General features: G+C 47.0%; 1 protein-coding gene across 5 annotated transcripts in view; it reads left to right on the top strand.

Moving 5' to 3' along the window:
* The first annotated feature begins 593 nt into the window (after positions 1-593).
* FAM174B (family with sequence similarity 174 member B) overlaps positions 594-20602 on the top strand; it is a 39003-nt gene continuing 18994 nt past the window's right edge. For 3 of the 5 annotated variants that reach the window (XR_010137248.1, XR_008513787.2, XM_024232932.3), the window contains exon 1: positions 596-1102. Coding sequence is in view for 2 of the 5 variants with exons in the window: in XM_024232932.3 (XP_024088700.1) it covers positions 765-1102 (338 nt within the window). In the remaining 3 variants the exon portion in view is untranslated. Of the gene's footprint in view, positions 1103-17579; positions 17843-20602 lie in introns of those variants that run through there. The other 2 variants (XM_054531908.2, XR_010137249.1) reach the window with 2 other exon arrangements.

The following is a 20602-nucleotide window of genomic DNA, read 5'->3' as shown; positions in this document are numbered from 1 at the left end:
TTAGCTTACAAACCAGAGGCAGCAAGCCAATTATTCCCTGGAGAAACTTCAGCCGGGCAGGGGGGCATTAACCACACCAACTGGTGTTCCACAACGAAGGTATGAGAGGCAGAGATTCACATCCCAGTCCGGTTCATAAGCAGAGGCGCATGAAATAAGAAACCCCTTTTGAGAAAGAGGGAAATTAGGGGAGATACTGAAATTATGCGTTGCATAGGACGTCAGGCAACCACTTCACTGTCGGCTTCAGTTTTTGATCTGCAAGATGGGAGTCTACTTCTAGGTCCCATACTTCCGACACAATCTGGGCTGCTGTGAGCTGGCTCTTTGGGTGCTAAGTCAACTTTCAAATGTGGATAACAGAATACCTGTCTTCAAAGGGGGTTGTAGAATTAAATGAAATAAATAAAACACGTGAAATGTGCAGCACAGGGCCAGCCCAAGCGTCATCGTGGCAGTTGCTGCTTCACCACGGGGTCTCAAGTCCCAAGGAATTGGGGTCGCGGGCGAGCGGAGCGCAGCCGGGACCCAGGCCGGGTGGCCTGCCCCGCCCACGTGGGGCCGCGGCCCGTCGAATGACTCCTTGCAACGTGTTGGTGGTGGCGGCGGCGGTGGCGCGGGCTCTTCCGGGCGCCGCAGCTTCCTGCCAAGCACCGCGCAGCCGCCTCCGCCGCAGGATCCCCCGGTGCAGGCCTCCGTGCTGGTGCGGATCCTGGGGCTCAGCCGCGCGCGCCCTGCCTGATCCTGTGCCGACCCACCGCACTATGCGCGCCGTGCCGCTGCCCGCCCCGCTCCTGCCGCTGCTGCTGCTCGCGCTCCTGGCTGCTCCCGCCGCCCGCGCCAGCAGAGCCGAGTCCGTCTCCGCGCCGCGGCCCGAACCCGAGCGTGAGTCGCGGCCACCGCCCGGCCCGGGGCCCGGGAACACCACTCGGATTGGGTCTGGGGCGGCGGGCGGCAGCGGCAGCTCCAACAGCAGCGGCGACGCGTTGGTGACCCGCATTTCCATCCTCCTCCGCGACCTACCCACCCTGAAGGCGGCCGTGATCGTGGCGTTCGCCTTTACCACCCTCCTCATCGCCTGCCTGCTGCTGCGCGTCTTCAGGTGGGCCCTCCCGCCCTCTTCTTTCCCCCGCCGGCCGACAGGGCGGCATCGCCAACCTGCTGTCGCCGCGCGCCCGCCCCACCTGCACGCACAGGTGCCCTGGTGCGCCCCAGCCAGCCGTGTGCCTCCTGCCCTGCCCGGGAGGGTGGGTGGGGGGCCGGGGTGTGCTCGTCTGGATTTTTCTGGTACATGTTTTAGGAATTTTCTTTCCTCTCTTTAACTATATATGTAAAATAAATATGCGGTTCCATTTGTTGGCTTTCTGCTAATGCTGAACACTAACAGTAGCACTCTGAATTCTGACAGCGTTTCCCATAATTTATTTTTATAATCATTTCACAGATGAGGAAAACATTTTCAGAGAGGCAAAATGGCTCATCTAAGTAAACTCAGTGGTGGAGGTAGGACTTGAACCCAGGCCTGTCTAACTTTAATCTCGCTACTCCTTCTCCCTTCTACCATCTGCAGCTCCCTTACGCCCCGCCTACTTTTTCTTCTTCTTCTTCTTCTTTTTTTTTTTTTTTGCTACTGAAAGAAGCAGTTTCTAGCGTGGGGGGCAGTAGAATTGCCTCCAGAATTACGCTGGAGGGGTGCTTTGCACCAGAGGTTGGAGCTGGGCTTCAGGGTTCTAGGCGACCCTTGGTGGCCTCCCTTATTTTCTGTTGATGGGGGGCACAGACGGCTTTCCTAGGCTCCTGCCTAAGTTGCGCTAGATGAACATTCACAGGAGCGTGAGGGATCTTGGAGAGCCTTTTGTAGGTTGCTCACATTCAGGGATAAAGTGTCTGGTAAATTAGGAAGGATGTCCCAGGTCCTTGATCCCTGTCCATCCTGGTGGACAGGGCTAAGAGGAATGCAAGGACATTTCCTTTAATGCCTGGGAAATCCTGTTTTTGCAGGAAATGAACCAAACCTGTCCTGTTACTGAGGCCCGCCTGGAAGTCTGGGTGTGTGTGTTAGCTGTTCACTGCTGCCTCCCTCTGCTTCCAAGCATACACACTGTGCTTTGGTGTTTGATCAGCTGTGGAAGTTTGGGCTTCAGGGCTTGCTCTCCTGGGTAGCATTTTCAGTGCAACAGCAGAAACCAGACCAGGAAAAGGCAGAGTTGGGAGACGTCTATGTATTGAGCTTTGCTGTCAGTTGTTTGTGACTTTGAGTCCAGGTGTTTCCTTCTGTGTCTGTAGGATTAGATGCCAGTGGTGTGAGAAAATGGAGAAAGGGGAAGTATGGTCCCACGCTCACCCCACTGTTCCCTGCCTTGTCTCAGGCCACATCGTTCCTCACTGTGCTGGTCTCCTTGATGTTCTCTGGGTTGAAATGCACCTGTCTTCTTCCCACTCTACCCACTGGCCTCAATCCTCTGTTTACAAACTCTAGCAGCTCCCTGTGGCCACTACCTAGGCATGGCAATACATGGGTGTGGCATTCAGGGCCCTTGCAAGCTGGCCCCCGTCCGCAATGCAGACATCAACCAGCGCTTCTGAGCCTAGTCCCTTGTCACTTGCTCCTTATGCTCTGTGGTTTCCCGCTTCTAGCCTAATTCTTGCCTCTATATTCTACAAGTGCGTGCAGCCACCAAGGCCCAGCTCCCATCCTCCTTCCTCTGTATAGTTTTCCTGGACATTTGGATGAGGCTGTCACTATTTTCTGACCTCCTCATCCCTAATCTGTGCATCCTTCAGTCCAACCATGCCATGCTGGCTTCTGCACTCAGCAGAGAGCCCTGGAGGTTGGGAAGTCCAGTTCATCTTCATGTCTCCATGCCCGATGTGGGCCTGCCATTCAGCAGAGGTGCCATTGTCATTTACGGACTTCTTGATTGTTCAGCTGGAGTGAAGGTTAATGCCTAGAGCAGCTCTGAGTCTGGAGGTTTGAAACATTTAGCTCAAAATAGGCCATGGAGTCCACAAGGCTGTGTATTTTTTTTAGAAGGTATTTGAACAATTTTGCTAGTCTGCTGTTTATTACTCAGGAGTAGGGGAGAAAAGAAGGCAGCATGCACCCAGATGTGAGGGGTGCGAGACTCGTGTTGGAGTGGGTAAGCCAGCACTCTAGCCTGGAAGAGATGGGTCTTTAGTGGCTTGGGTGTGGAGTGTTGAAAGAAGTTTACGACTTCATAGGAGAAGCTGGTTATGGACATGATCTGTGTCTCTTCCCAGGAAGGCAATCTTGTTAGGGTGAGTTTTCAGGTGGACAGCTGCCACCCCAGATTCTGATCTAGAGAGGACTTTGTAATATTTTACAGCTTGCAAGGGCCCTGATGGTACACGGTCTCCATGTGTTTCTTTGTAGTTGAGAAAGTTGCATCCCATGAAGTGGAATAAGTCATTGCTAGATTCTAGAACACTCTGCAAGTCTGTGTAGTCAAGGCAGGGCCAGCACCTCATCTGTGCTATTCACTCTGTACTGTGGCCTTTCCCTGTAGCCTTGGTTAGTCAGCTCACCAAATGCCTGCTGTGCTGGCTGGGGCCCTCCCTCCTTTCTCCCTCTGCAACTCCTTAGCCTACAGGCACCAAGTCCTGGAAATTCCACCACCTGAGTCTCCAAGAGACTGTCTCACCTCTGCCCACACCACCTTCCCGGATGAAGCTTCGCCACCTGCCACTGTTTCTACCTTGTCGCTCCTGAATTGCAATAATATCTCTTAAGCTGGGGTTCCTGCCTCCAACCTTGTCCCTCTCCAGTCTGTCCTCCCTCGTCTGCGGGAATGCCTGTCTCATCCTTCTTCTACCGCTCCCTGCCAATTCTCCCTGCGTACAAACTCCTTGATGTGTGGGCAAGGCTGACTCTTCAGATCAGGGTGCTGCCTCCCTCTTGAGCCCCCATCTCGGCTCTGCTCAGTGCGCCTTCTGCTTTGCTGGACTTCCGGGGGTTCTCCGGAGGCACTGCATGGCCTGAGCATCTTGTCCCACTCTAACCCTCTGCCTGGAGTCCCCACTAAGACTGCATGGTCAGTTCTGTGCTGTTTGACCTCATTGCCGTTGCCTCCTCTGAGAAGCCTCTGCAGCTAGGGCCCCTCTGTGCTTCCAAAGCACACTCGATTTTTGAATTCCCTCTTCAGAGTCAAGTGCCCTTGAACTTCTTCTGAGCAGGACTAGGCATTAATCTTCTGTGTTTCCCTAATACCTAGTGTGGTTCCAGGCACAAGCTGGCATTTAATAAAGATATTTTTAGCAAAAGAATGTTGAGCTGTCAAGGATTTTACATTGCTGATGTCTCTCAAAATGTGCTAGACTAGCTACATGACTGATGCTGGATACCTGCGAGGTAGGAATTTGTACAATGTAGATAAAGGAGAGTGTAGTAAGTATGATTGCGTATAAAATGGCAGTCCTAGCCTATTTGTCTGTTTTCTCTGAAGGAGTCACCTTACCAGAGAACATAAAAAAATTGGATCCAAGGAAATTAGAAGCAAAGAACGTGTCTTTTAATGAAAAAGATGTATACTTTTAATCAAGCGATTCCATTCTTAAAGTATGTACATTTTCCACCGCACTATATATTCTTTGCTTCTAATGTGAATGATTAGAAGAGAAAGCCAAGATGCAAGTGCAGTGATATTCAGAGAAGCTCTGTTTGATAGTGAAAAGGTTTAAATAATCCAAGTGTCCAACAACTGGGCATTGGTTAAGCAAATTATGGTAATCTTTATGGCAGAATACTGTGCAGCTGTTCAAAATGATGACATTGAGATATTACTTGCTATATATTTTTGAGTCTGAAACAGGTCACAAAGTGGCATGTATAGTATCAGTTCACTTAAATAAATTATAAACATATATATATGAATGTGCAAATAAATCTGTGTGCCTGTGCATGTGGATGATTATCATTTTTTTTATTATTCACGATGTGTTTCTGCATAGTTTGAATTCTTTTACAATCCAGAAGCATGTAGTTATGATGTGTGTATGCTGAGTATCCCTGTGTGTATACTCAGCTCCTGGCCGCATTCTTGGATGTGTCTTTCTGAGGACCAGTATGAGAGCATCTGGGGTGTACACCTGGGAGTGGGGCTTCTGGATCCTAGGGGGTGCTCATTCTTGATTTCCTTGAGCGGGCACCAGTGTAGGTTTCCATCTGCAGAGCCTGAGGGTTCTCAGATTCTCACGTCATATCCAACACTTAGTATTATCTTACTTTCTAATGCGTTCTAATCTGATGGGTATAATTTGCTATTCATTGCTTTGTTTTGTATTTCTTCATTTTCTACCAAAGTTGAGCCTCTGTCTCTTCCAAATGTTCTCCTTAATCAATCTGATTTCCCCATCTGTAGAATCACGTCCACCTTTTTAAATGTATTTCATCATTAAGGCAAATCATTTTTAGACAGGAGGCCAAAATCAGGAGGGAAAGCTGGCTGGAGACCAAGTGCCCTCTGGTGGGTACCTTCACATGTGTGAGAGTAGTCCTACAGGTACCTGGTGTGGTGGACCCCCTGGGTCTGCTACTTGGCAGGTTTATGGGCGCTGAAAGGGAATAAGCAAAGAGGCTGTCTCTAGGAAGTAGAAAGCTGTGATTGCTCCTAATTTTTTGATATTGGGAAACAGCTGGTGATGTTGCATGGATTCAGGATAACACACATAAGCCAAGGACTGCTGGTATCAGTACCTTTTGCCCCCCTGCATTCACTCAGAACACTTTATTGTCTGAGTTCTGGAAGCAATCTGACTTTACGCTCTGGTGTCTCATGAGCAGAGCAGGGGCAAGTCAGGAAAACCCTGCCACCTCGAAACCACAACGTTCCTTTCATCCTGGGGATCCTTTCCCAGTCTTGGAGAGTCTCTGAACTCCACGGTGCAGGTTCCAGTTCTCCTAGATCTCTGTTGGCTGCATGCCCAGCCACTTCTTACTTCAAAATCTCTGTAAAATCCTCTTATCTGAAGGGAGGGTTCTTTTTGGTGCTTCCCGAGGGATCGGGAGGTTGAATTCTAAGTGGTCTGACATTGCCCAGCTGTCAGTGGAAAAGGTGCACACTGCCATGCCCTGAAGACATTGGAACCACAGATGCTTAGTTAATTTTACTAAGCCAGGTCTTTGAAAAGGAACGAGAACTTTCCTACTTATCTTGTATTTCCTAAATTTTCTATTGTGTGTGTATTTACATTTGTTGTAAGGAAAGTTATTTAAAAGAAGATATAAAAGCTTAATACTTTTAGCATTTAGGGAAAGTTACCATTTAAAAATTTTTTTGGTCATTGCTTATTATTTAATAGTATATCAATATTATAGTAAATTGGAGTTTTGGGTAGAGCCATGGTTAGAAGGTCCAGCCCCATTTTCAGATTTGAGAGAGGATGTGGGACTTGTTTAGCATCAGTCGGTCATTTCTCATTGCTTGCCCAAGTCTTTGAATTGAAGGAAAAACTATAGAAGTGACAAATGTTCATCTTCTTTCATGTTTGATATTATATGCCACAGTGAAGAAGTGTTAAGCAAATTGGATACAGCCAAAATCCAGATTCTTTAAAAAAGAGAGTAGAGAGCAAGCCCTTGATTCAGTGCTCCAGAACATCATGGTATAGGGAGAGAACAAGATTGCTCAAATGGTTCTTAACTGGGGAGGATTTTGCCCCCTGGTGTTATTTGGTCATATCTGGAGACATTTTGGATTGTCAGGATGGGGAGCGGGGGTAGGGGTAGGGGGAATTTACTAGTGGCATCTAGTGGGTAGAGGCCAGGATGCTGCTAAACATCCTACAGTGCACGGAACAGCACCCCCACCCCCACCCAAAGAATTATCCAGCCCCAAATGTCAAGGGTGTCAGGGTTGAGAGATGCTAAGAATCTCGGCTTCAAGGCCTGCTGGTTGTCTGATATGGGCAATTTATTGAACCTTTCTGGGCACCATTTCTCATCATTAAGTAGAGTACGTGCTTCCAAGGGCTATTGCATGTTTAGAATGAGATTGTGTTAACTAAGTCTCTGGCTCCCCTTTAAGCGGCCAAGTGTCCTATTATATTGAAAAATATGATTCTGAAAACAGATGTAATTTACACCCAACCTTTTGGTCTTGCTTCTGTCCATAAATGAGGATGCAGCCATATGGCCACAATTATCAGGCAGGTGCATCTGTTTCTGAGGCTCTTTCAAATGAAATTGCTGACTCTTTAGCCCAAGTGAGTCTCCTTGACTACTCAATTCCCTGATGAAGGAGGCGCCTCATGACGGCCCCCATTAACAGGACTGTGAAGACCTGGCACCTGACGTGGATTCCTTCTATCAAATTGGAAAGGGAAGAAAATCCCTCTTTAATTTAAGCCTGAGCCTCCTGACTTACATGGCATTACCCATAGACTTTCATGCCCATGTAGGCTTTGTGTATGGGTGTCTTTGCAAATGCAGGTTCTTCTTGAGACACCAGGCACATCGAGGGGTAAGCAGTGGGGATTAAGGGAACTCCAATGCCAGTATCTGTAGAGCATCCTGTAGGGCAAGTGTCAAGAGAGGGAAACGCTCCTGGATTTAAGCAAAGAAGGCTTAATGGGTTGTGTTGGTACTTTAGTTTTATGGCTGAGGTTTTGGGTCTAACCATTTGCAAAGGGAAATCCTGGGACCATGAATTTAGGATCATGTTATTATGGTTTCACTTAAAAAATACTATAGTTAATCTAAGGGCAATCTGCCAGGAATCTAGACTTGCTATTTATTTTCCTGAGGGTGCAGGGAGGAGGAAACCCTTTCTCATGGGCAGGTGTGGCACAGAGGAGGGACCATGGCAAAGTGCTTGGGCAGGGCTCTTGTAGACCTGGCAGAGCCCTTTTAGACCCCTCCCTCTCAGGTAGGGGTTTCTTTGCATTCAGAGCTCCTTCCGCCTACCTCCCTACACTCATTGTACAGATGAGAAAACTGAGGCCCAGAGTGGGGAGGCTTGCTTAAGGCCACTGAGTGAGTTTGTAGGAAAAATAGGACTTAAATCTAGGGGCTTGGATGCTCAGCTTGGCCCTTTCTGGGCCTCCAAGATGTGGTGGGCTGAGTTTGGCCCTGTCCAGCCAGGTCTCCCCAACACTGAACCCAGCACCTAGGACAAAACATGGCTGAGTAGACAGTGTTCTTCCCAGGGTGTTTAATTAGCACCCACTGTGAACATAGAGGTGCCGTGGCATCAGAGGTCAAGGACCATCCAGCTCAATCTAGGGCAAAGGATTATGCCCTTTGTTGACAAAAACCCCAAACTCTATAAACATTTAAAGAGGTTTATTGTGAGCCAATATGAGCGACCATATTGACCTGGGGAACAATATCAAGAGGTCCTGAGAACGTGGGCCCGAGGTGGTCAGGTTTCAGCCTGGTTTTACACATTTTAGGGAGATAGAAGTTACAGGCAAAGACATGAATCAATATATGGATGATTTACTTTGGTTCAGCCCAGAAAGGCAGGGCTTCTTGAAGTGGGGCTTATAGACCACAGGCAGATTCAAAGAGGTTTTGATTGGCAGTTGGTTGAAAGAGTTAAGCTTTGTCTAAAGACTTGAAGTCAATAGAAAGAAATGCTTGAGTTAAGATAAGGGGGGTTGTGGAGACCAAGGTTCTTGTTATGTAGATGAAGTCTCCAGGTAGCAGGCTTCAGAGAGAATAGATGGTAAATGCCTCTTTTCAGATCTGAAAAGGTGTCAGACTTTTAGTTAATCTCTCCTAGATCCACCAAAGGCCTAGCCGCATTAATGAAGATTCTCTACAGATGCAAAAATTTCGCCACAAAAGATGGCTTTGCAGGGCCATTTCAAACTATGTCACAGATATTTTTGGGTAAAATTTCATTTCCTTCAGGGCCTTCTATCTGTCGTGTGATGCTATACAGAATCAGGTTGGAATTTGGTATCTTATTGCCACAAAGAGCCTTGTTTTGCCAGTCTTATAATCTCTATTTCATTATTAATGCTGGTCATTTGTGCCTAAACTCCAAAAGGAGGGGTATAATGTGGCGTGTCTGACCTCCTTTCTTGTCTAGGCCTGGAATTTAGTTTTTCAGGTTTCTCTGGGGTCCTCTTGGCCAGGTCTGTTCAACTGGCTGGGGGGCTTAGAATTTTATTTTTGGCTTATACCTTGAATGATTCTACTTGGCAGATAAGGAGCCATCCAGTCCCACAGGGGAGTCATGTATTAAAAGCAATGCTGGGTAAACTGAGAAAGGATGGGTGCAGTGGCTTTGGTCAGGAACCAGAATGGTCTGAGAAGGCATGGTGGGGGAGGAGGACGATTAGGACTTGGCAGGATGGGAGGAAGAAGAGGTTCTTCCAGGACCAGATGGGTGAAGCAAGCTTTGCTGAGGGTAGGGTTTGTGAAATCACTTGGAAATTGTGATGATTATGATGACAATAATAGCAACTAGTATTTATTAAGCCCTTACTGTGTAACGGACTCTGCGATAAGCATTTTATATGTTTTCCTCACTCCTGTGAGTGGTGCACTGTCAGTCCTGTTGACAAAAAGAGTCAAGCTCTGTAAAATATTTAAAGAGATTTATTCTGAGCCAAATATGAGTGGCCACTGGCCCATGACTCAGCCCTCAGGAGATCCTGAGAACATGTGCCCAAAGTGGTTGGGGTACAGCTTAGTTTTATACATATTAGGGAGACATGAGACATCAAATACATGTAAGATGTACATTGGTTTGGTCCAGAAAGGCAGGACAACTGGAAGGGGGGATGACTTCCAGGCCATAGGTAGATTCAAAGATTTTCTGATTGGCAATTGGTTGAAAGAGTTAAGTTATTGTCTAAAGACTTAGAAATGTCTGGGTTAAGATAAGTGGTTGTGGAGACCAAGGTTTTATTATGCAGGCGAAGCCTCCAGGCAGCAGGCTTTGGAGAGAATAGATTGTAAATGTTTCTTAACTTAAAGGGTCTATCAATAATTCCAAAGGGGAGGAGGGTAGAATTAGATATGTCCAACCCCCCACCCTTCCCATCATGGCCTGAATTAGTTTTTCGGATTAGATTTGGCACTGATGAGATTCCAAATTGCTATCCATAGCCTTGCTGAGAGGAGGGGTTCATTCAGATGGTTGGGGGCCTTAGAATTTTAATTTTGGTTTATCATCCCCATTTCACAGATGAGGAAACCAAGGCTCAATTGTTGAAGTGTCTTGCTCAAGGATGAGCAGCTGGGGAAGGGGAGGAGTCCGGCTCACCCTTCCCATCGCAGCTGGATTTTGGAAGCCATTTCCAGCTGGAGGACTTGGGGGTTTGTAGTGGGTGAGAGGAGCAAATGGAGGATTTTAACACAGAAGTGAAGTAATCACAGGGCTTCTCTAGAAATGTTGGTCCAGATTAGTTTGTACCAGGGATTTACCAAGAATGCATGAATAGTGATGTGGTTGGTGTGGGGGGTGCAGGATGGCTGGGGAGACCCGTGGGAGGTGCTGGAAGGACCACTTAGGAGGACTGGAGGCCTGAGTGGATGAAGAGGAGAAAGAGGAAAGTGTCAGGCTGTCCTGAAGGGCCTAGAGAAGGGGGGCATTGTGAAGGGGGTGACCAGGCAGGGAAAGGGATAGGTTTGGTGAGGAAGAAGAGGACTCACAGGTGAAACTTGCTCATGAAAACTCCAGCCATGCAGCTGGGCCTTGGGGCTGGGTGGAGGGGCATTGGGAGCATCTGCCTAGAAGGAGTGGGTGGTGAGGACTGACATTCCCACACCTCCCTTACCCGGGTGGCAGGGATAAGTGGTACTGAAAGGGCCTCTTATGACATGTGCTCCAAAGCACTGTGACCTCAAAGTTTCCAGGCGGTGGTCAGGTTCCCTGGGTCCACCAAGGGCCCCTCTGGGTCATCGTGCCACTGTCCTTGACCCCATGGGGCTGCCCCTAGAGGCTACCTTCTCTGCTTTAAACCTCACTTCCCTCCCTTGGCACCTTATATAAAAACAAAGCAGAACCAACCCTTTGCAAACACACCCGAGAGCTGGAGGAACAGGTCTTGGGGCATTTGTTGTTGCCGGATTTACTGTGTGCTGCTTTTGTCTTGGAAGAGTAAGCATTGGATCTATCCCTCAGGGACAGAGAGGGAAAGAGAAACAGGGTGGGGAGCAGATGGAGGGTAAACACTTTAGTGTAATGAAGAAAAACCCGAAGACTTGTCATTGAGCTCTTCAGGCTTGTCTGGCCCATGCTGGATGATCCTCTATGAAGCGTAAGCCCCCAGGGGCACAGTCTGTGCTGTGTGCTGCATGCCTATCCTGGGGTCAACCAACAGTGCTAACACTTGGTTAACCCCAATGGGGTGGTGCCCAGGAGGGAGAGGAAACAGCTAGGTTATATAAATAATGGTCAGTACTCCTTGGTCATGGTTGAACTGTTGGTGAACAGAGATAAGGAAGGATTTAGTGGAACGTGCATATCATTACATCTCTCTGGGCTCATGATTTTGAGCTGAATTACTAAATATCACTCATGCTTGGCACATAGGACCTAATGAACCATGGTCAGGGAACCAAGTCAGAGATGGTAAACTGATGGCCTGGGGCCGAAAAATCTGGCCTACAGACATTTGTTTTGTTTTTCGATCTGCACAGTGTTTTAAAAACTAGGATAGCTGAGAACACTTAAAAGTTAGGAGCCTTTATATAAAAATCTAGATTTCCTGCTTCTTTTGACAGATGGGGATACATGGAAGTGCAAGACCTCTGTTCCGGGGCAGCTGAGCAGGAGCTGGGTGGCTGCCACTCCACCTAGGCTGGGCAGGGTGCCGCTCTTTGTGCATTTTTGACTTGAAGACAGAGCATTGTCCACCACTTGTCACTGTTGTGTTTGTTCCCTTGTTTAGGTCTCAGCAGTCCTGCTGCTTTGGTTTCTTTTATCTACAAGGCCTTGGGACATTTGAGTTATTGACCTGGTATGTTGAGCCATGGTGCTTGACTGGGTGACTGGGTGCTGGAACAGAGGGGCTGCAGTGTGGTGGGAGGGGGTGCCGCAGGACAGGGGTGAGGCGAGGGTGCATCCAAGGTCTCCCCAGCCTGTGTTGGGGAGGGTTCTGCCAGAGCTAGATTGTGTTGGAGCTTGGCTGCTGGAGATCTGGAGGCTCTTGCTGCACTAGAAGAAAATGCTTTTGCCTCGTGTGACTTATTGTTTGTCCGAAGTGGCCCATCTGCAGTGGAATAAGATGAGATTTCTGTCACACAGTGTTTGCCTCTCAGTGGCTTGTCGAAAATGCTGTAGGTGGAAGGTGTCGGGTGGAGCTCAGAGGGCTGTGCCCAGGGCAGAAAGGGAGGTAGGCTGGTTATTGGGAATGTGTCTTGGTGGCAGGCCATGGTGGTGAGACCCTGGCTAGCCTGTTGATTGTCCAGGGGCCTGCAACACCTGCTTCCTTACAGGGTGGGGCAGAGGCTAGGGCTGAAGAGTGGGTTCTGAGTCATGTTCTTCATTTCTTCAAGTGTAGCTGGTTTTCTAGGGGAAGCTCTGTTACTTATGTCCTGAGGAGGAGATGCAGTGTAGAGCTCAGGTACAAGCGAGGCAGGTCTGTGTCCTCAGAGCATCGGAGGGACCGCCTGGCTCAGGGTCGCCTGCTAGTCCTCCCGTCTACACTGGTGGCACCTGTGTGCTTCAGTCTTCCTCTCCCATGATCCGTTTTCATTTTCTTGATTACTTTTTCCAAATGTCAGAGTTCACATGTGCTGTTCGTTGACAAGTAATATGGTTTTGGCAGAACGCTGGTCCTTTGGCTACAGAACTACTTTAGTGGGCTTAAAAATGGAAACAGCCGAGGTGGAGGAAAGGTTTGAGTCACTGAGTTTGGGTTCTGAAGTCACCAGGAGAGCCGGGCAAAGCCACATGGAGGCAGCCATGGGTGGGCTCTGGGAGAAGGGTCTCCTGCCAGACGGGCAGCCTGACACAGACTTAGTCTATTTCAAAATTTATTTTAATCATTTACATTGAATTTTATTTATTTACTTGGTTTTAAACTAGGTCATATGTTCACATGGTTCAAAATTCATAAAGAACGAAAGAGGATATAGCAAAAAGTATTCTTACCCTTTAGCCATACAATTTTCTTCACTTTATGTTGTCAATTTCTTGTCAAATCTTTTCAGGGAGATTTTATAAATATAGAAGCAAGCGAGTGTAATATATACATGCATGTATATATATGTATGTATATGCATGCATACACACACACACACACACACACAATTCCTTTCCTATTTCTTATAATGGCTTTGGTGAGATATAACTTATACGCCATATTCACTCATTTAAAGTGTCCAACCCAGCCAGGCATGGTGGCTCATGCGTGTAATCCTAGCGCTTTGGGAGCCAAGATGGGAGGATCACTTGATGCCAGGAGTTTGGACCAGCCTGGTCAACATAGCCAGACCCCGTCTCTCTAAAAAAAATAAATAAAGTGTCCAACTCAATGGTTTTTAGTATATTTACAGAGTTGTGCATCTATCACTAAAATCAATTTTAGAATACATTCATCACTCCAGACTGAAACCATGAATCCATAGTAGTTAATCCCTATGCATCTCTGAATTTTCTTTCTGTGTATAGATTTCCCTATTCTGGTCTTTCATATACATGGGACCATACAATGTGTGGTCTTTTGTGAATAGCTTATTTTATTTAGTATAATGTTTTCAGGGTTCATCCATGTGTAGCATGTATCATTTCTTTTTATTGCCATTATGTTCCATCGAATGGGTATACTTTTATTTACCCATTCATCAATAGATAGATATTGTACTAGCCTGTTCTCAGGGACTGCTATAAAGAACTGCCTGAGACTGGGTGATTTATGAAGGAAAGAGGTCGCTTAATTGCCTCACAGTTCTGCATGGCAGGGGAGGCCTCAGGGAACTTATAATCATGGCGGAAGGGGAGGCAAACATGTTCTCATGGTGGCAGGAGAGAGAAGTGCAAAGCGGAGTGGGGAAAATCCCCTTATAAAACCATCAAATCTTGTGAGAACTCACTCACTATCATGAGAACAGCACGGGGGAACCACCCTCATAATCTAATCACCTCCCACAAGGTCCCTCTCACAACACATGGGGATTATGGGAACTACATTCAAGATGAGCTTTGGGTGGGGACACAGCCAAACCATATCAGATATTTAAGTTGTTTCCTTTTTGGGGATATTATGAATAATGCTGCTCTGAACAAGTGTATGAGTTTTTGTGCAGACATGTATTTTGGTGGCTCTTGGGAATATACCTAGGAGTGGAATTGCTGGGTCATATGATAACTCCATGTTTAACCTTTTGACAAACTGCCAAATGGTTTTCCAAATTGCTGTACTAGTTTACATCTCACTAGAAGTGTATGAGGGTTATTATTTCTTATATCCTCACCAACATTTGTTATTGTCTGTCTTTTTGCTTATAGCCATCCTAAGGTATAAAGTGGTATCTCGTTGTTTGTTTAATTTGCAATACATTGATGGCTAGTGATGTTGACCTTGTTTGCCTTCGTGTATTGTGCCTTTGTAAATCATCTTTTGAGAACTGTCTATTCAGGTCTTTTGCCCATTTTACATTGGGTTATTTGTCTTTTTATTATTGATGGGTAAGAGTTCTTCATATATTCTACATACAAATACTTTGATCAGATGTATAGTTTGCAAGTGATTCCTCCCATTCTATGGGGGGGTCCTTTCACTTTCTTGATTATATCGTTTGAAGCACAAAAGTTTTAAATTTTGATGAGTCCAATTTATCTAGTTTTTCTTTTGTTCCTTCTGCTTCTGGTGTCATATTTAATAAGCCATTGTCTAATCCCGTGTCACAAAGGTTTATGCTATTTTTTTCTATAAATTTAGCTCTTACATATAAGTCTTACATACTTATATGTAAGTTCCATTTTGAGGTAATTTTTGTACATGGTGTGAGTTAATTTTTTTACATGATTTATAGGGGTCCAACTTTATTCTTTTGCATGTGGATATCTTTTCTATCTCTTACACATACACTATGCTTGTCATCTTGCTTTATAAAAATATCTTGTGTGTCTGAATGGTTATTCCTTGTTAGGCTATAAAAAGCCCTTCATTCGTTTATATAGGTGCTTAATGTTCATTATTTGGATGTAACATTATTTAATCAGTCTCCTGTTAATGGACATGTAGGTGTCACTTCACACATGTGGAAACATACCTGTAGGACAAATTCCTGGAAATGGAATTGCTGACTAAGGGCTATACCTTTCGTAACTGATGGATATTGTCTCACTGCTTTTTGTATATGTTGTAACAATTTACATGTCCACAAATAAGTAATGAGAGAGTGTTTCTCTACATCCTTGCCAACAGTGTGTTTTCAGACAGTTCTATTTTTGCTAAATTAATAGGTGAAAAATTGAATCTCTGTGAAGATCAAAATTACATTTATCTTATTGAAAGTGAGATTGGACATTTTTTCGTAGTTAACAATGTGGAGCCATTTGGGTTTGTGTGTGTGTGTGTGTATGAACTGCCTGTGTTATGTTTTTTACCAGTTTTTCAATTAGATTATTGACCTTTTTTATTGGTTTGTAGGGACTATATATATATTAAGGAGGTTAAATTTTAAAACATTTATAATGAGTTAGCCAGGCACGGTGGCTCATGCCTGTAATCCCAGCACTTTGGGAGGCTGAGGCGGGTGGGTCAGGAGTTCAAAACCAGCCTAGCCAACATGGTGAAACCCCATCTCTACTAAAAATACAAACATTAGCTGAGTGTGGTGATGCGTGCCTGTAATCCCAGCCACTTGGGAGGCTGAGGCAGGAGAATCACTTTAACCTGGGAGGCAGAGGTTGCAGTGAGCCAAAATCGTGCCACTGCACTCTTGCCTGGGTGACAGAGCGAGACTCCGTCTTAAAAAAAAAACAAAAACCAAAAACCAAAAACCAAAATTTATAATGAGTTGGAAATAGTTCTCCCAGTATATCATTTACTTTGATTTTTTTTTTTTTTTTTTTTTTTTTTTTTTGAGATGGAGTCTCACTGTCGCCCAGGCTGGAGTGCAGTGGCGCGATCTCCACTTACTGCAAGCTCCGCCTCCTGGGCTCAAGCAATTCTCTTGCCTCAGCCTCCCCAATAGCTGGGACTACAGGCACCCGCCACCATGCCCGGCTAATTTTTGTATTTTTAGTAGAGACGGGGTTTCACCATGTTAGCTAGGCTGGTCTCGAACTCCTGACCTCAGGTGATCTGCCCGCCTTGGCCTCCCAAAGTGCTGGGATTACAAGTGTGAGCCACTGCTCCCTGCCTATTTACCTTGACTTTAAGACATTTTTATGTGTTTACATTTATCATCCTTTTTAAAAAAATGGATTTTGGATTTCTCCCATGTTTTCTTCTAGTGCTTTTATGGTTTTACTTTCTACATTTAAGTCTGATCCATCTAATTTATGCTGATATAAAGTGTGAGATATGGGTGGTTATCAACAAAATATTTAATGAGTTACCTTTTTCTCACTCATTTGAAATGCCATCTTTATCCTATACTAGATTCCAGTGTGTATTTGGGTGTATTTCTGGACTTTCTATTCTGCTATAGCATCTGATTGTTAATGTGGGATGCCACTGTGTATTAGTCTGTTCTTGCACTGCTATAAAGAAATACCTGAGACTGGGTAATTTATAAAGAAAAGAGGTTTAATTGGCTAATGGTTCTGCATGCTGTACAGGAAGCATAGCAGCTTCTGCTTCTGGGGAGGCCTCAGGAATCTTCCAATCATGGTGGAAGGCAAAGGGGGAGCAGGCATTCACATGGTGGGAGCAGGAGCAAGAGAAAGAGCAAGGCGGGAGGTATCACCCACTTTTAAACCACCAGATCTCTCAGGCACTCACCCACTCACTATCATAAGAACAGCGCAAAGAGGATGGTGCCAAACAGTTCATGAAGGCCCACCCCCATGATCCAGTCACCTTCTACCAGGCCCCACCTCCAGCATTGGGGATTACAGTTCAACATGAGATTTGGTTGGGGACACAGTTTCAAACCATATCACGCTGTGTTCAGTTATTGTATTTTTACAGCATGTTTTACTCTCTAACTCCTTTACAGAATTTTCATGGCTATTCCATTCTTGGTGCTTCTCCCATCCCCATGAATTTTGGAATCAGCTCATTTAGATCCCCAGCAGAAGTTGGTCGGTATCTTACTGTATTTCACTGAGCTTGCAGATTAATTTAGATGGCTTGAAATCTTTATGAGATTGAAACTTCCTAGTCAGAGGCGCAGCGTGCCCTCCTTCTATTGACACAAGCTTGTTTTGGTTGCTTTCGGTCATCGCGGGAGCTGGCTGGCAACCAAAAGAACTTGCAGGGGCACCTCTGGGTCCTGAGAAGTGTCTGTTGAATGCCGAGTCGTAGGGTTGGGGCACATCCAGAGGTCCAAGGTGAGTTCCTGCCCTCTTGTTGGAGTGTGAAGGGCTCATGTTGTGGAGTGTGATGCACCTGGATTTGAGCCCTGCTTGCTTCCTGGGGCAGGTCACTCAGTGCCTTCTGGATTTGGTTTCCTTGCCTTGATAATGGGAGCCTTCCTTGCCTCACTGGCGGGAGCCTGTGATGAGATCACATGTGCATTACCTGGCACTCAGGGTTGCCGCCTCACAGTGCCTGCTGGTGCCGTCACCCCAGCGCTGTGGATGACGCAGGAGGGGCCTGCGTGCCTGGAGGTCATGTGTAGACAGTGCCCCGTGGCAGGGATGTGCCTATGAAGAGGGGCTGCAGGATTTGGAAGAAGGAGAAAACCCAGCCTGGTTGGGATGTCCTGGAATGGCCTCAGGAGAAGTGAGAAAGCCTGTGGCCCCCTGGAGTAAGTAGAGCGAGAGGCGTTAGAGGCTGTGTCATCAGAACCCGGACCACACCTGGCAGGAAGTAGAAATGGATGAAGAAATTCGGGTTCATGACGAGAGGCTTGCTCAGAAGCACACCGACAAGGGAATTACAGGGCTGAGCCCTGAACCTGTCTCTGCACTTTGGGTTGGTGGCTCTGACTGTCACATTCAAAACTGAACTGAGTCTAAAGGGTTTAGTCCTGTTTTATTCTCTTCGTGGGTAAGGGCGAGGAAGGAAGGCCTCCCCCTCTGTGGCCTGCCGGGGGCTGGTGTCCTCCGCTGGCCTCCTTGTTTGTGTAAGTGGGATGTATGCACAAAACCTGTTTCGGAGCAGCTGGTGAACAGTCCGTTGAGTAAACAAACCCTCTGGCTTCAGGATTATATTTCAGACTAAAAGAATTTTGAACCTCTCCTCTCTCTTGTTAGAAATGAGTTTTGGTTTGGATGGAAGGGTGCTTTATCTCTTCTAGAAATTATCTGGCCTTGCCTATTCCTGTGAAGACAATATGGACATTTATTTATTAATAAAACGACCACTTTACATCTCAAGCAGGTTGAGGCCTCCGGTTAACAGTAGCCTATCTCAGAAAAGAAAGATTCCTGCTGTGGAAGATGGGCCAGCAGTCTTTTCAATTCTTTATTTCCCAAAGTTCCTTCTTCGACGGGGAGTGCTAGCTGGTCTGTCCTCGTAGGCTGCCGTCCCACTGGCCCCCAGCGCCACCCAGTACACAGCTGAGGGGACAGGCTCTGGACGTGGGGGCACTGGGCTGCGAACCCAAGTCTGACTGCAAACCTGGGCTCTTTCTAGAACCAGGCGCTTTGTCCTTGAGCTGCGTGCGTCTCTGAGTAAAATGAGGGCCCTGTCCCCAGGGCTGGCCCACTGCCCACGAATGAACCCAGGGGACTTCAGCTTCATCACAGCCGTGTAGTCTCTGCCTTTGCCTCAGGCTCATGGCAGTTCTGGGAGGTGCAGTTGCCAGATGTTTGTCCTCATTGAAAGCCTGCTCACAGGTAGCCCTAAGCAAATAATGTCACTCTGCTTCTGTGCGTGTGGTTCATTGTTTCTATAAGGGGCAGAGTCCTGGGGTTTAAACAGGCTTGAGGATATAGGAAAATTATACTTACATATGGAAGGCTCACTATTAAAATGTGGAAAAAGCCCCAGTAAGGTGTTGTGATTACAGTGGTGATTTCCCTTCGTGCAGTGCCTTCCCTGAGACCTCGAGGCAGTTAAGGTTTTCTAGGTTGTGTGTGTGACAGAAAACCCAACCCCAGCTGGCTTTGGTGAAAGAGAGAGTAGCCTTGTAGTTTTTAAGGAGAGCTGGCTTGGTAGTCGATTTAGGACTTGGTCTCTCTCTTTCCAATCTGCCCTCCACCATATTGCCTTTATTTTCTGTTTCTAGATGGTGGCACGATGGCTTATGTCATCTGGGCCTCAAGGCCAGTGGGAGGGCGCCCACCTGCCCTGTTCCAGCCTTCACAGCAGAGAGTCATTGGCTCGGGTTGGTCGTGCCTTCCCCTCCCCACTGCCCTGCTCCCCTGCCATTGCCATGGCCTGGGGGTAGCAGTGCCTGGATTGGCTCAGGCTCCAGGCTCACGTCCACTCCTGGAACTGGGGGTGTGGCCAGGCCCATGTGGGAGGGGGCTTCACCCAGGGCACAGAGGATACAGATGCCAAAAGGAGGGAGGAAATGGGCGTGGGCTGGCTGCAAACCAGCACACCTCCTGAGGGAGTCACAGTTCAGAAAGGGTTTGTTAGAAGTGTGTCCAGATCAGTGTGGAATATGAAAATGTGAGCTGTGCAAAGTGACACGTTCCAGAAAGTGTGATGAGGGAGGGCAAAGAGTTTTTTAGTGCTAAAGTCAAGTGGCTGCGAAGTCCGGTGAGGCGTGGAGTGGGCCTCTTGGATGGGAGTGAGTGGGAGTGACAGAGCAGGGCATGCCAGGGATGGCTCAAGGCGACCTGTTGGGGAGGTCTGAGCTGGAGCAACCCCTGGCCCTCTCAGGGGTCATATGTGCTCACTATGCCCTGTGATTTTCCTGAGTTGCTTCCATAGTCTATACTCTCAAGCCCGATGCAGCCTGTCTCCGTGGCACATCTCAGACCATGGGTAGTTGGGCGGCACTTTCACTCACCCACGTGGGAAGCAGGCCCCACTGCAAGTCTTCTGGTCACTGGACTGCCTGCTTCAAACCTTAGCTCTGCCACTGATTAGCTACATGGCTGTGGGCAAGTCGGCTTCCCTGAGCCTCAGTCTCCTCAGTTGTAAGACAGGGATACCAGCAGCACGTGCCTTGAAGCGTGCTTTAGATGTTTTGCATTTGATCACAAATTTAAATCGCTTAGCTGGCACCCAGGAAAAGTTAAACTTTTAGGGACTATTATTATTATTATTTTGAGTCAGGGTCTCACTCTGTCACCCAGGCTGGAGTGTGGTGGTGAGATCTCGGCTTGTTGCAACCTCCGTCTCCTGGGTTCGAGTGATTCTCCTGCCTCAGCCTCCCAAGTAGTTGGGACTACAGGCATGAGCCACTGTGCCCAGCCTTATGGACTATTATTTAAAAAGACATGTTAAAGAATCTACACTTAGAGAAGAGAGAGCCAGACTTGGTTAGGGTTTTTAGGCTTCGAATGCACTTTATTTTCCCATTTTCTCACGTTTTCTCTCTCTCTGAGGCAGAACTGCACTGTTCTCTGAGCCCACTGTTCAGACAGGCTTGCAGATCTGAAGGTATGTG

This window comes from Pongo abelii, chromosome 16 (assembly GCF_028885655.2).
Source record: "Pongo abelii isolate AG06213 chromosome 16, NHGRI_mPonAbe1-v2.0_pri, whole genome shotgun sequence".
NCBI lineage: Eukaryota > Metazoa > Chordata > Mammalia > Primates > Hominidae > Pongo > Pongo abelii.
The sequence above is the reverse complement of the archived record's forward strand: the minus strand, read 5'-3'. Positions and strand labels throughout refer to the sequence as shown.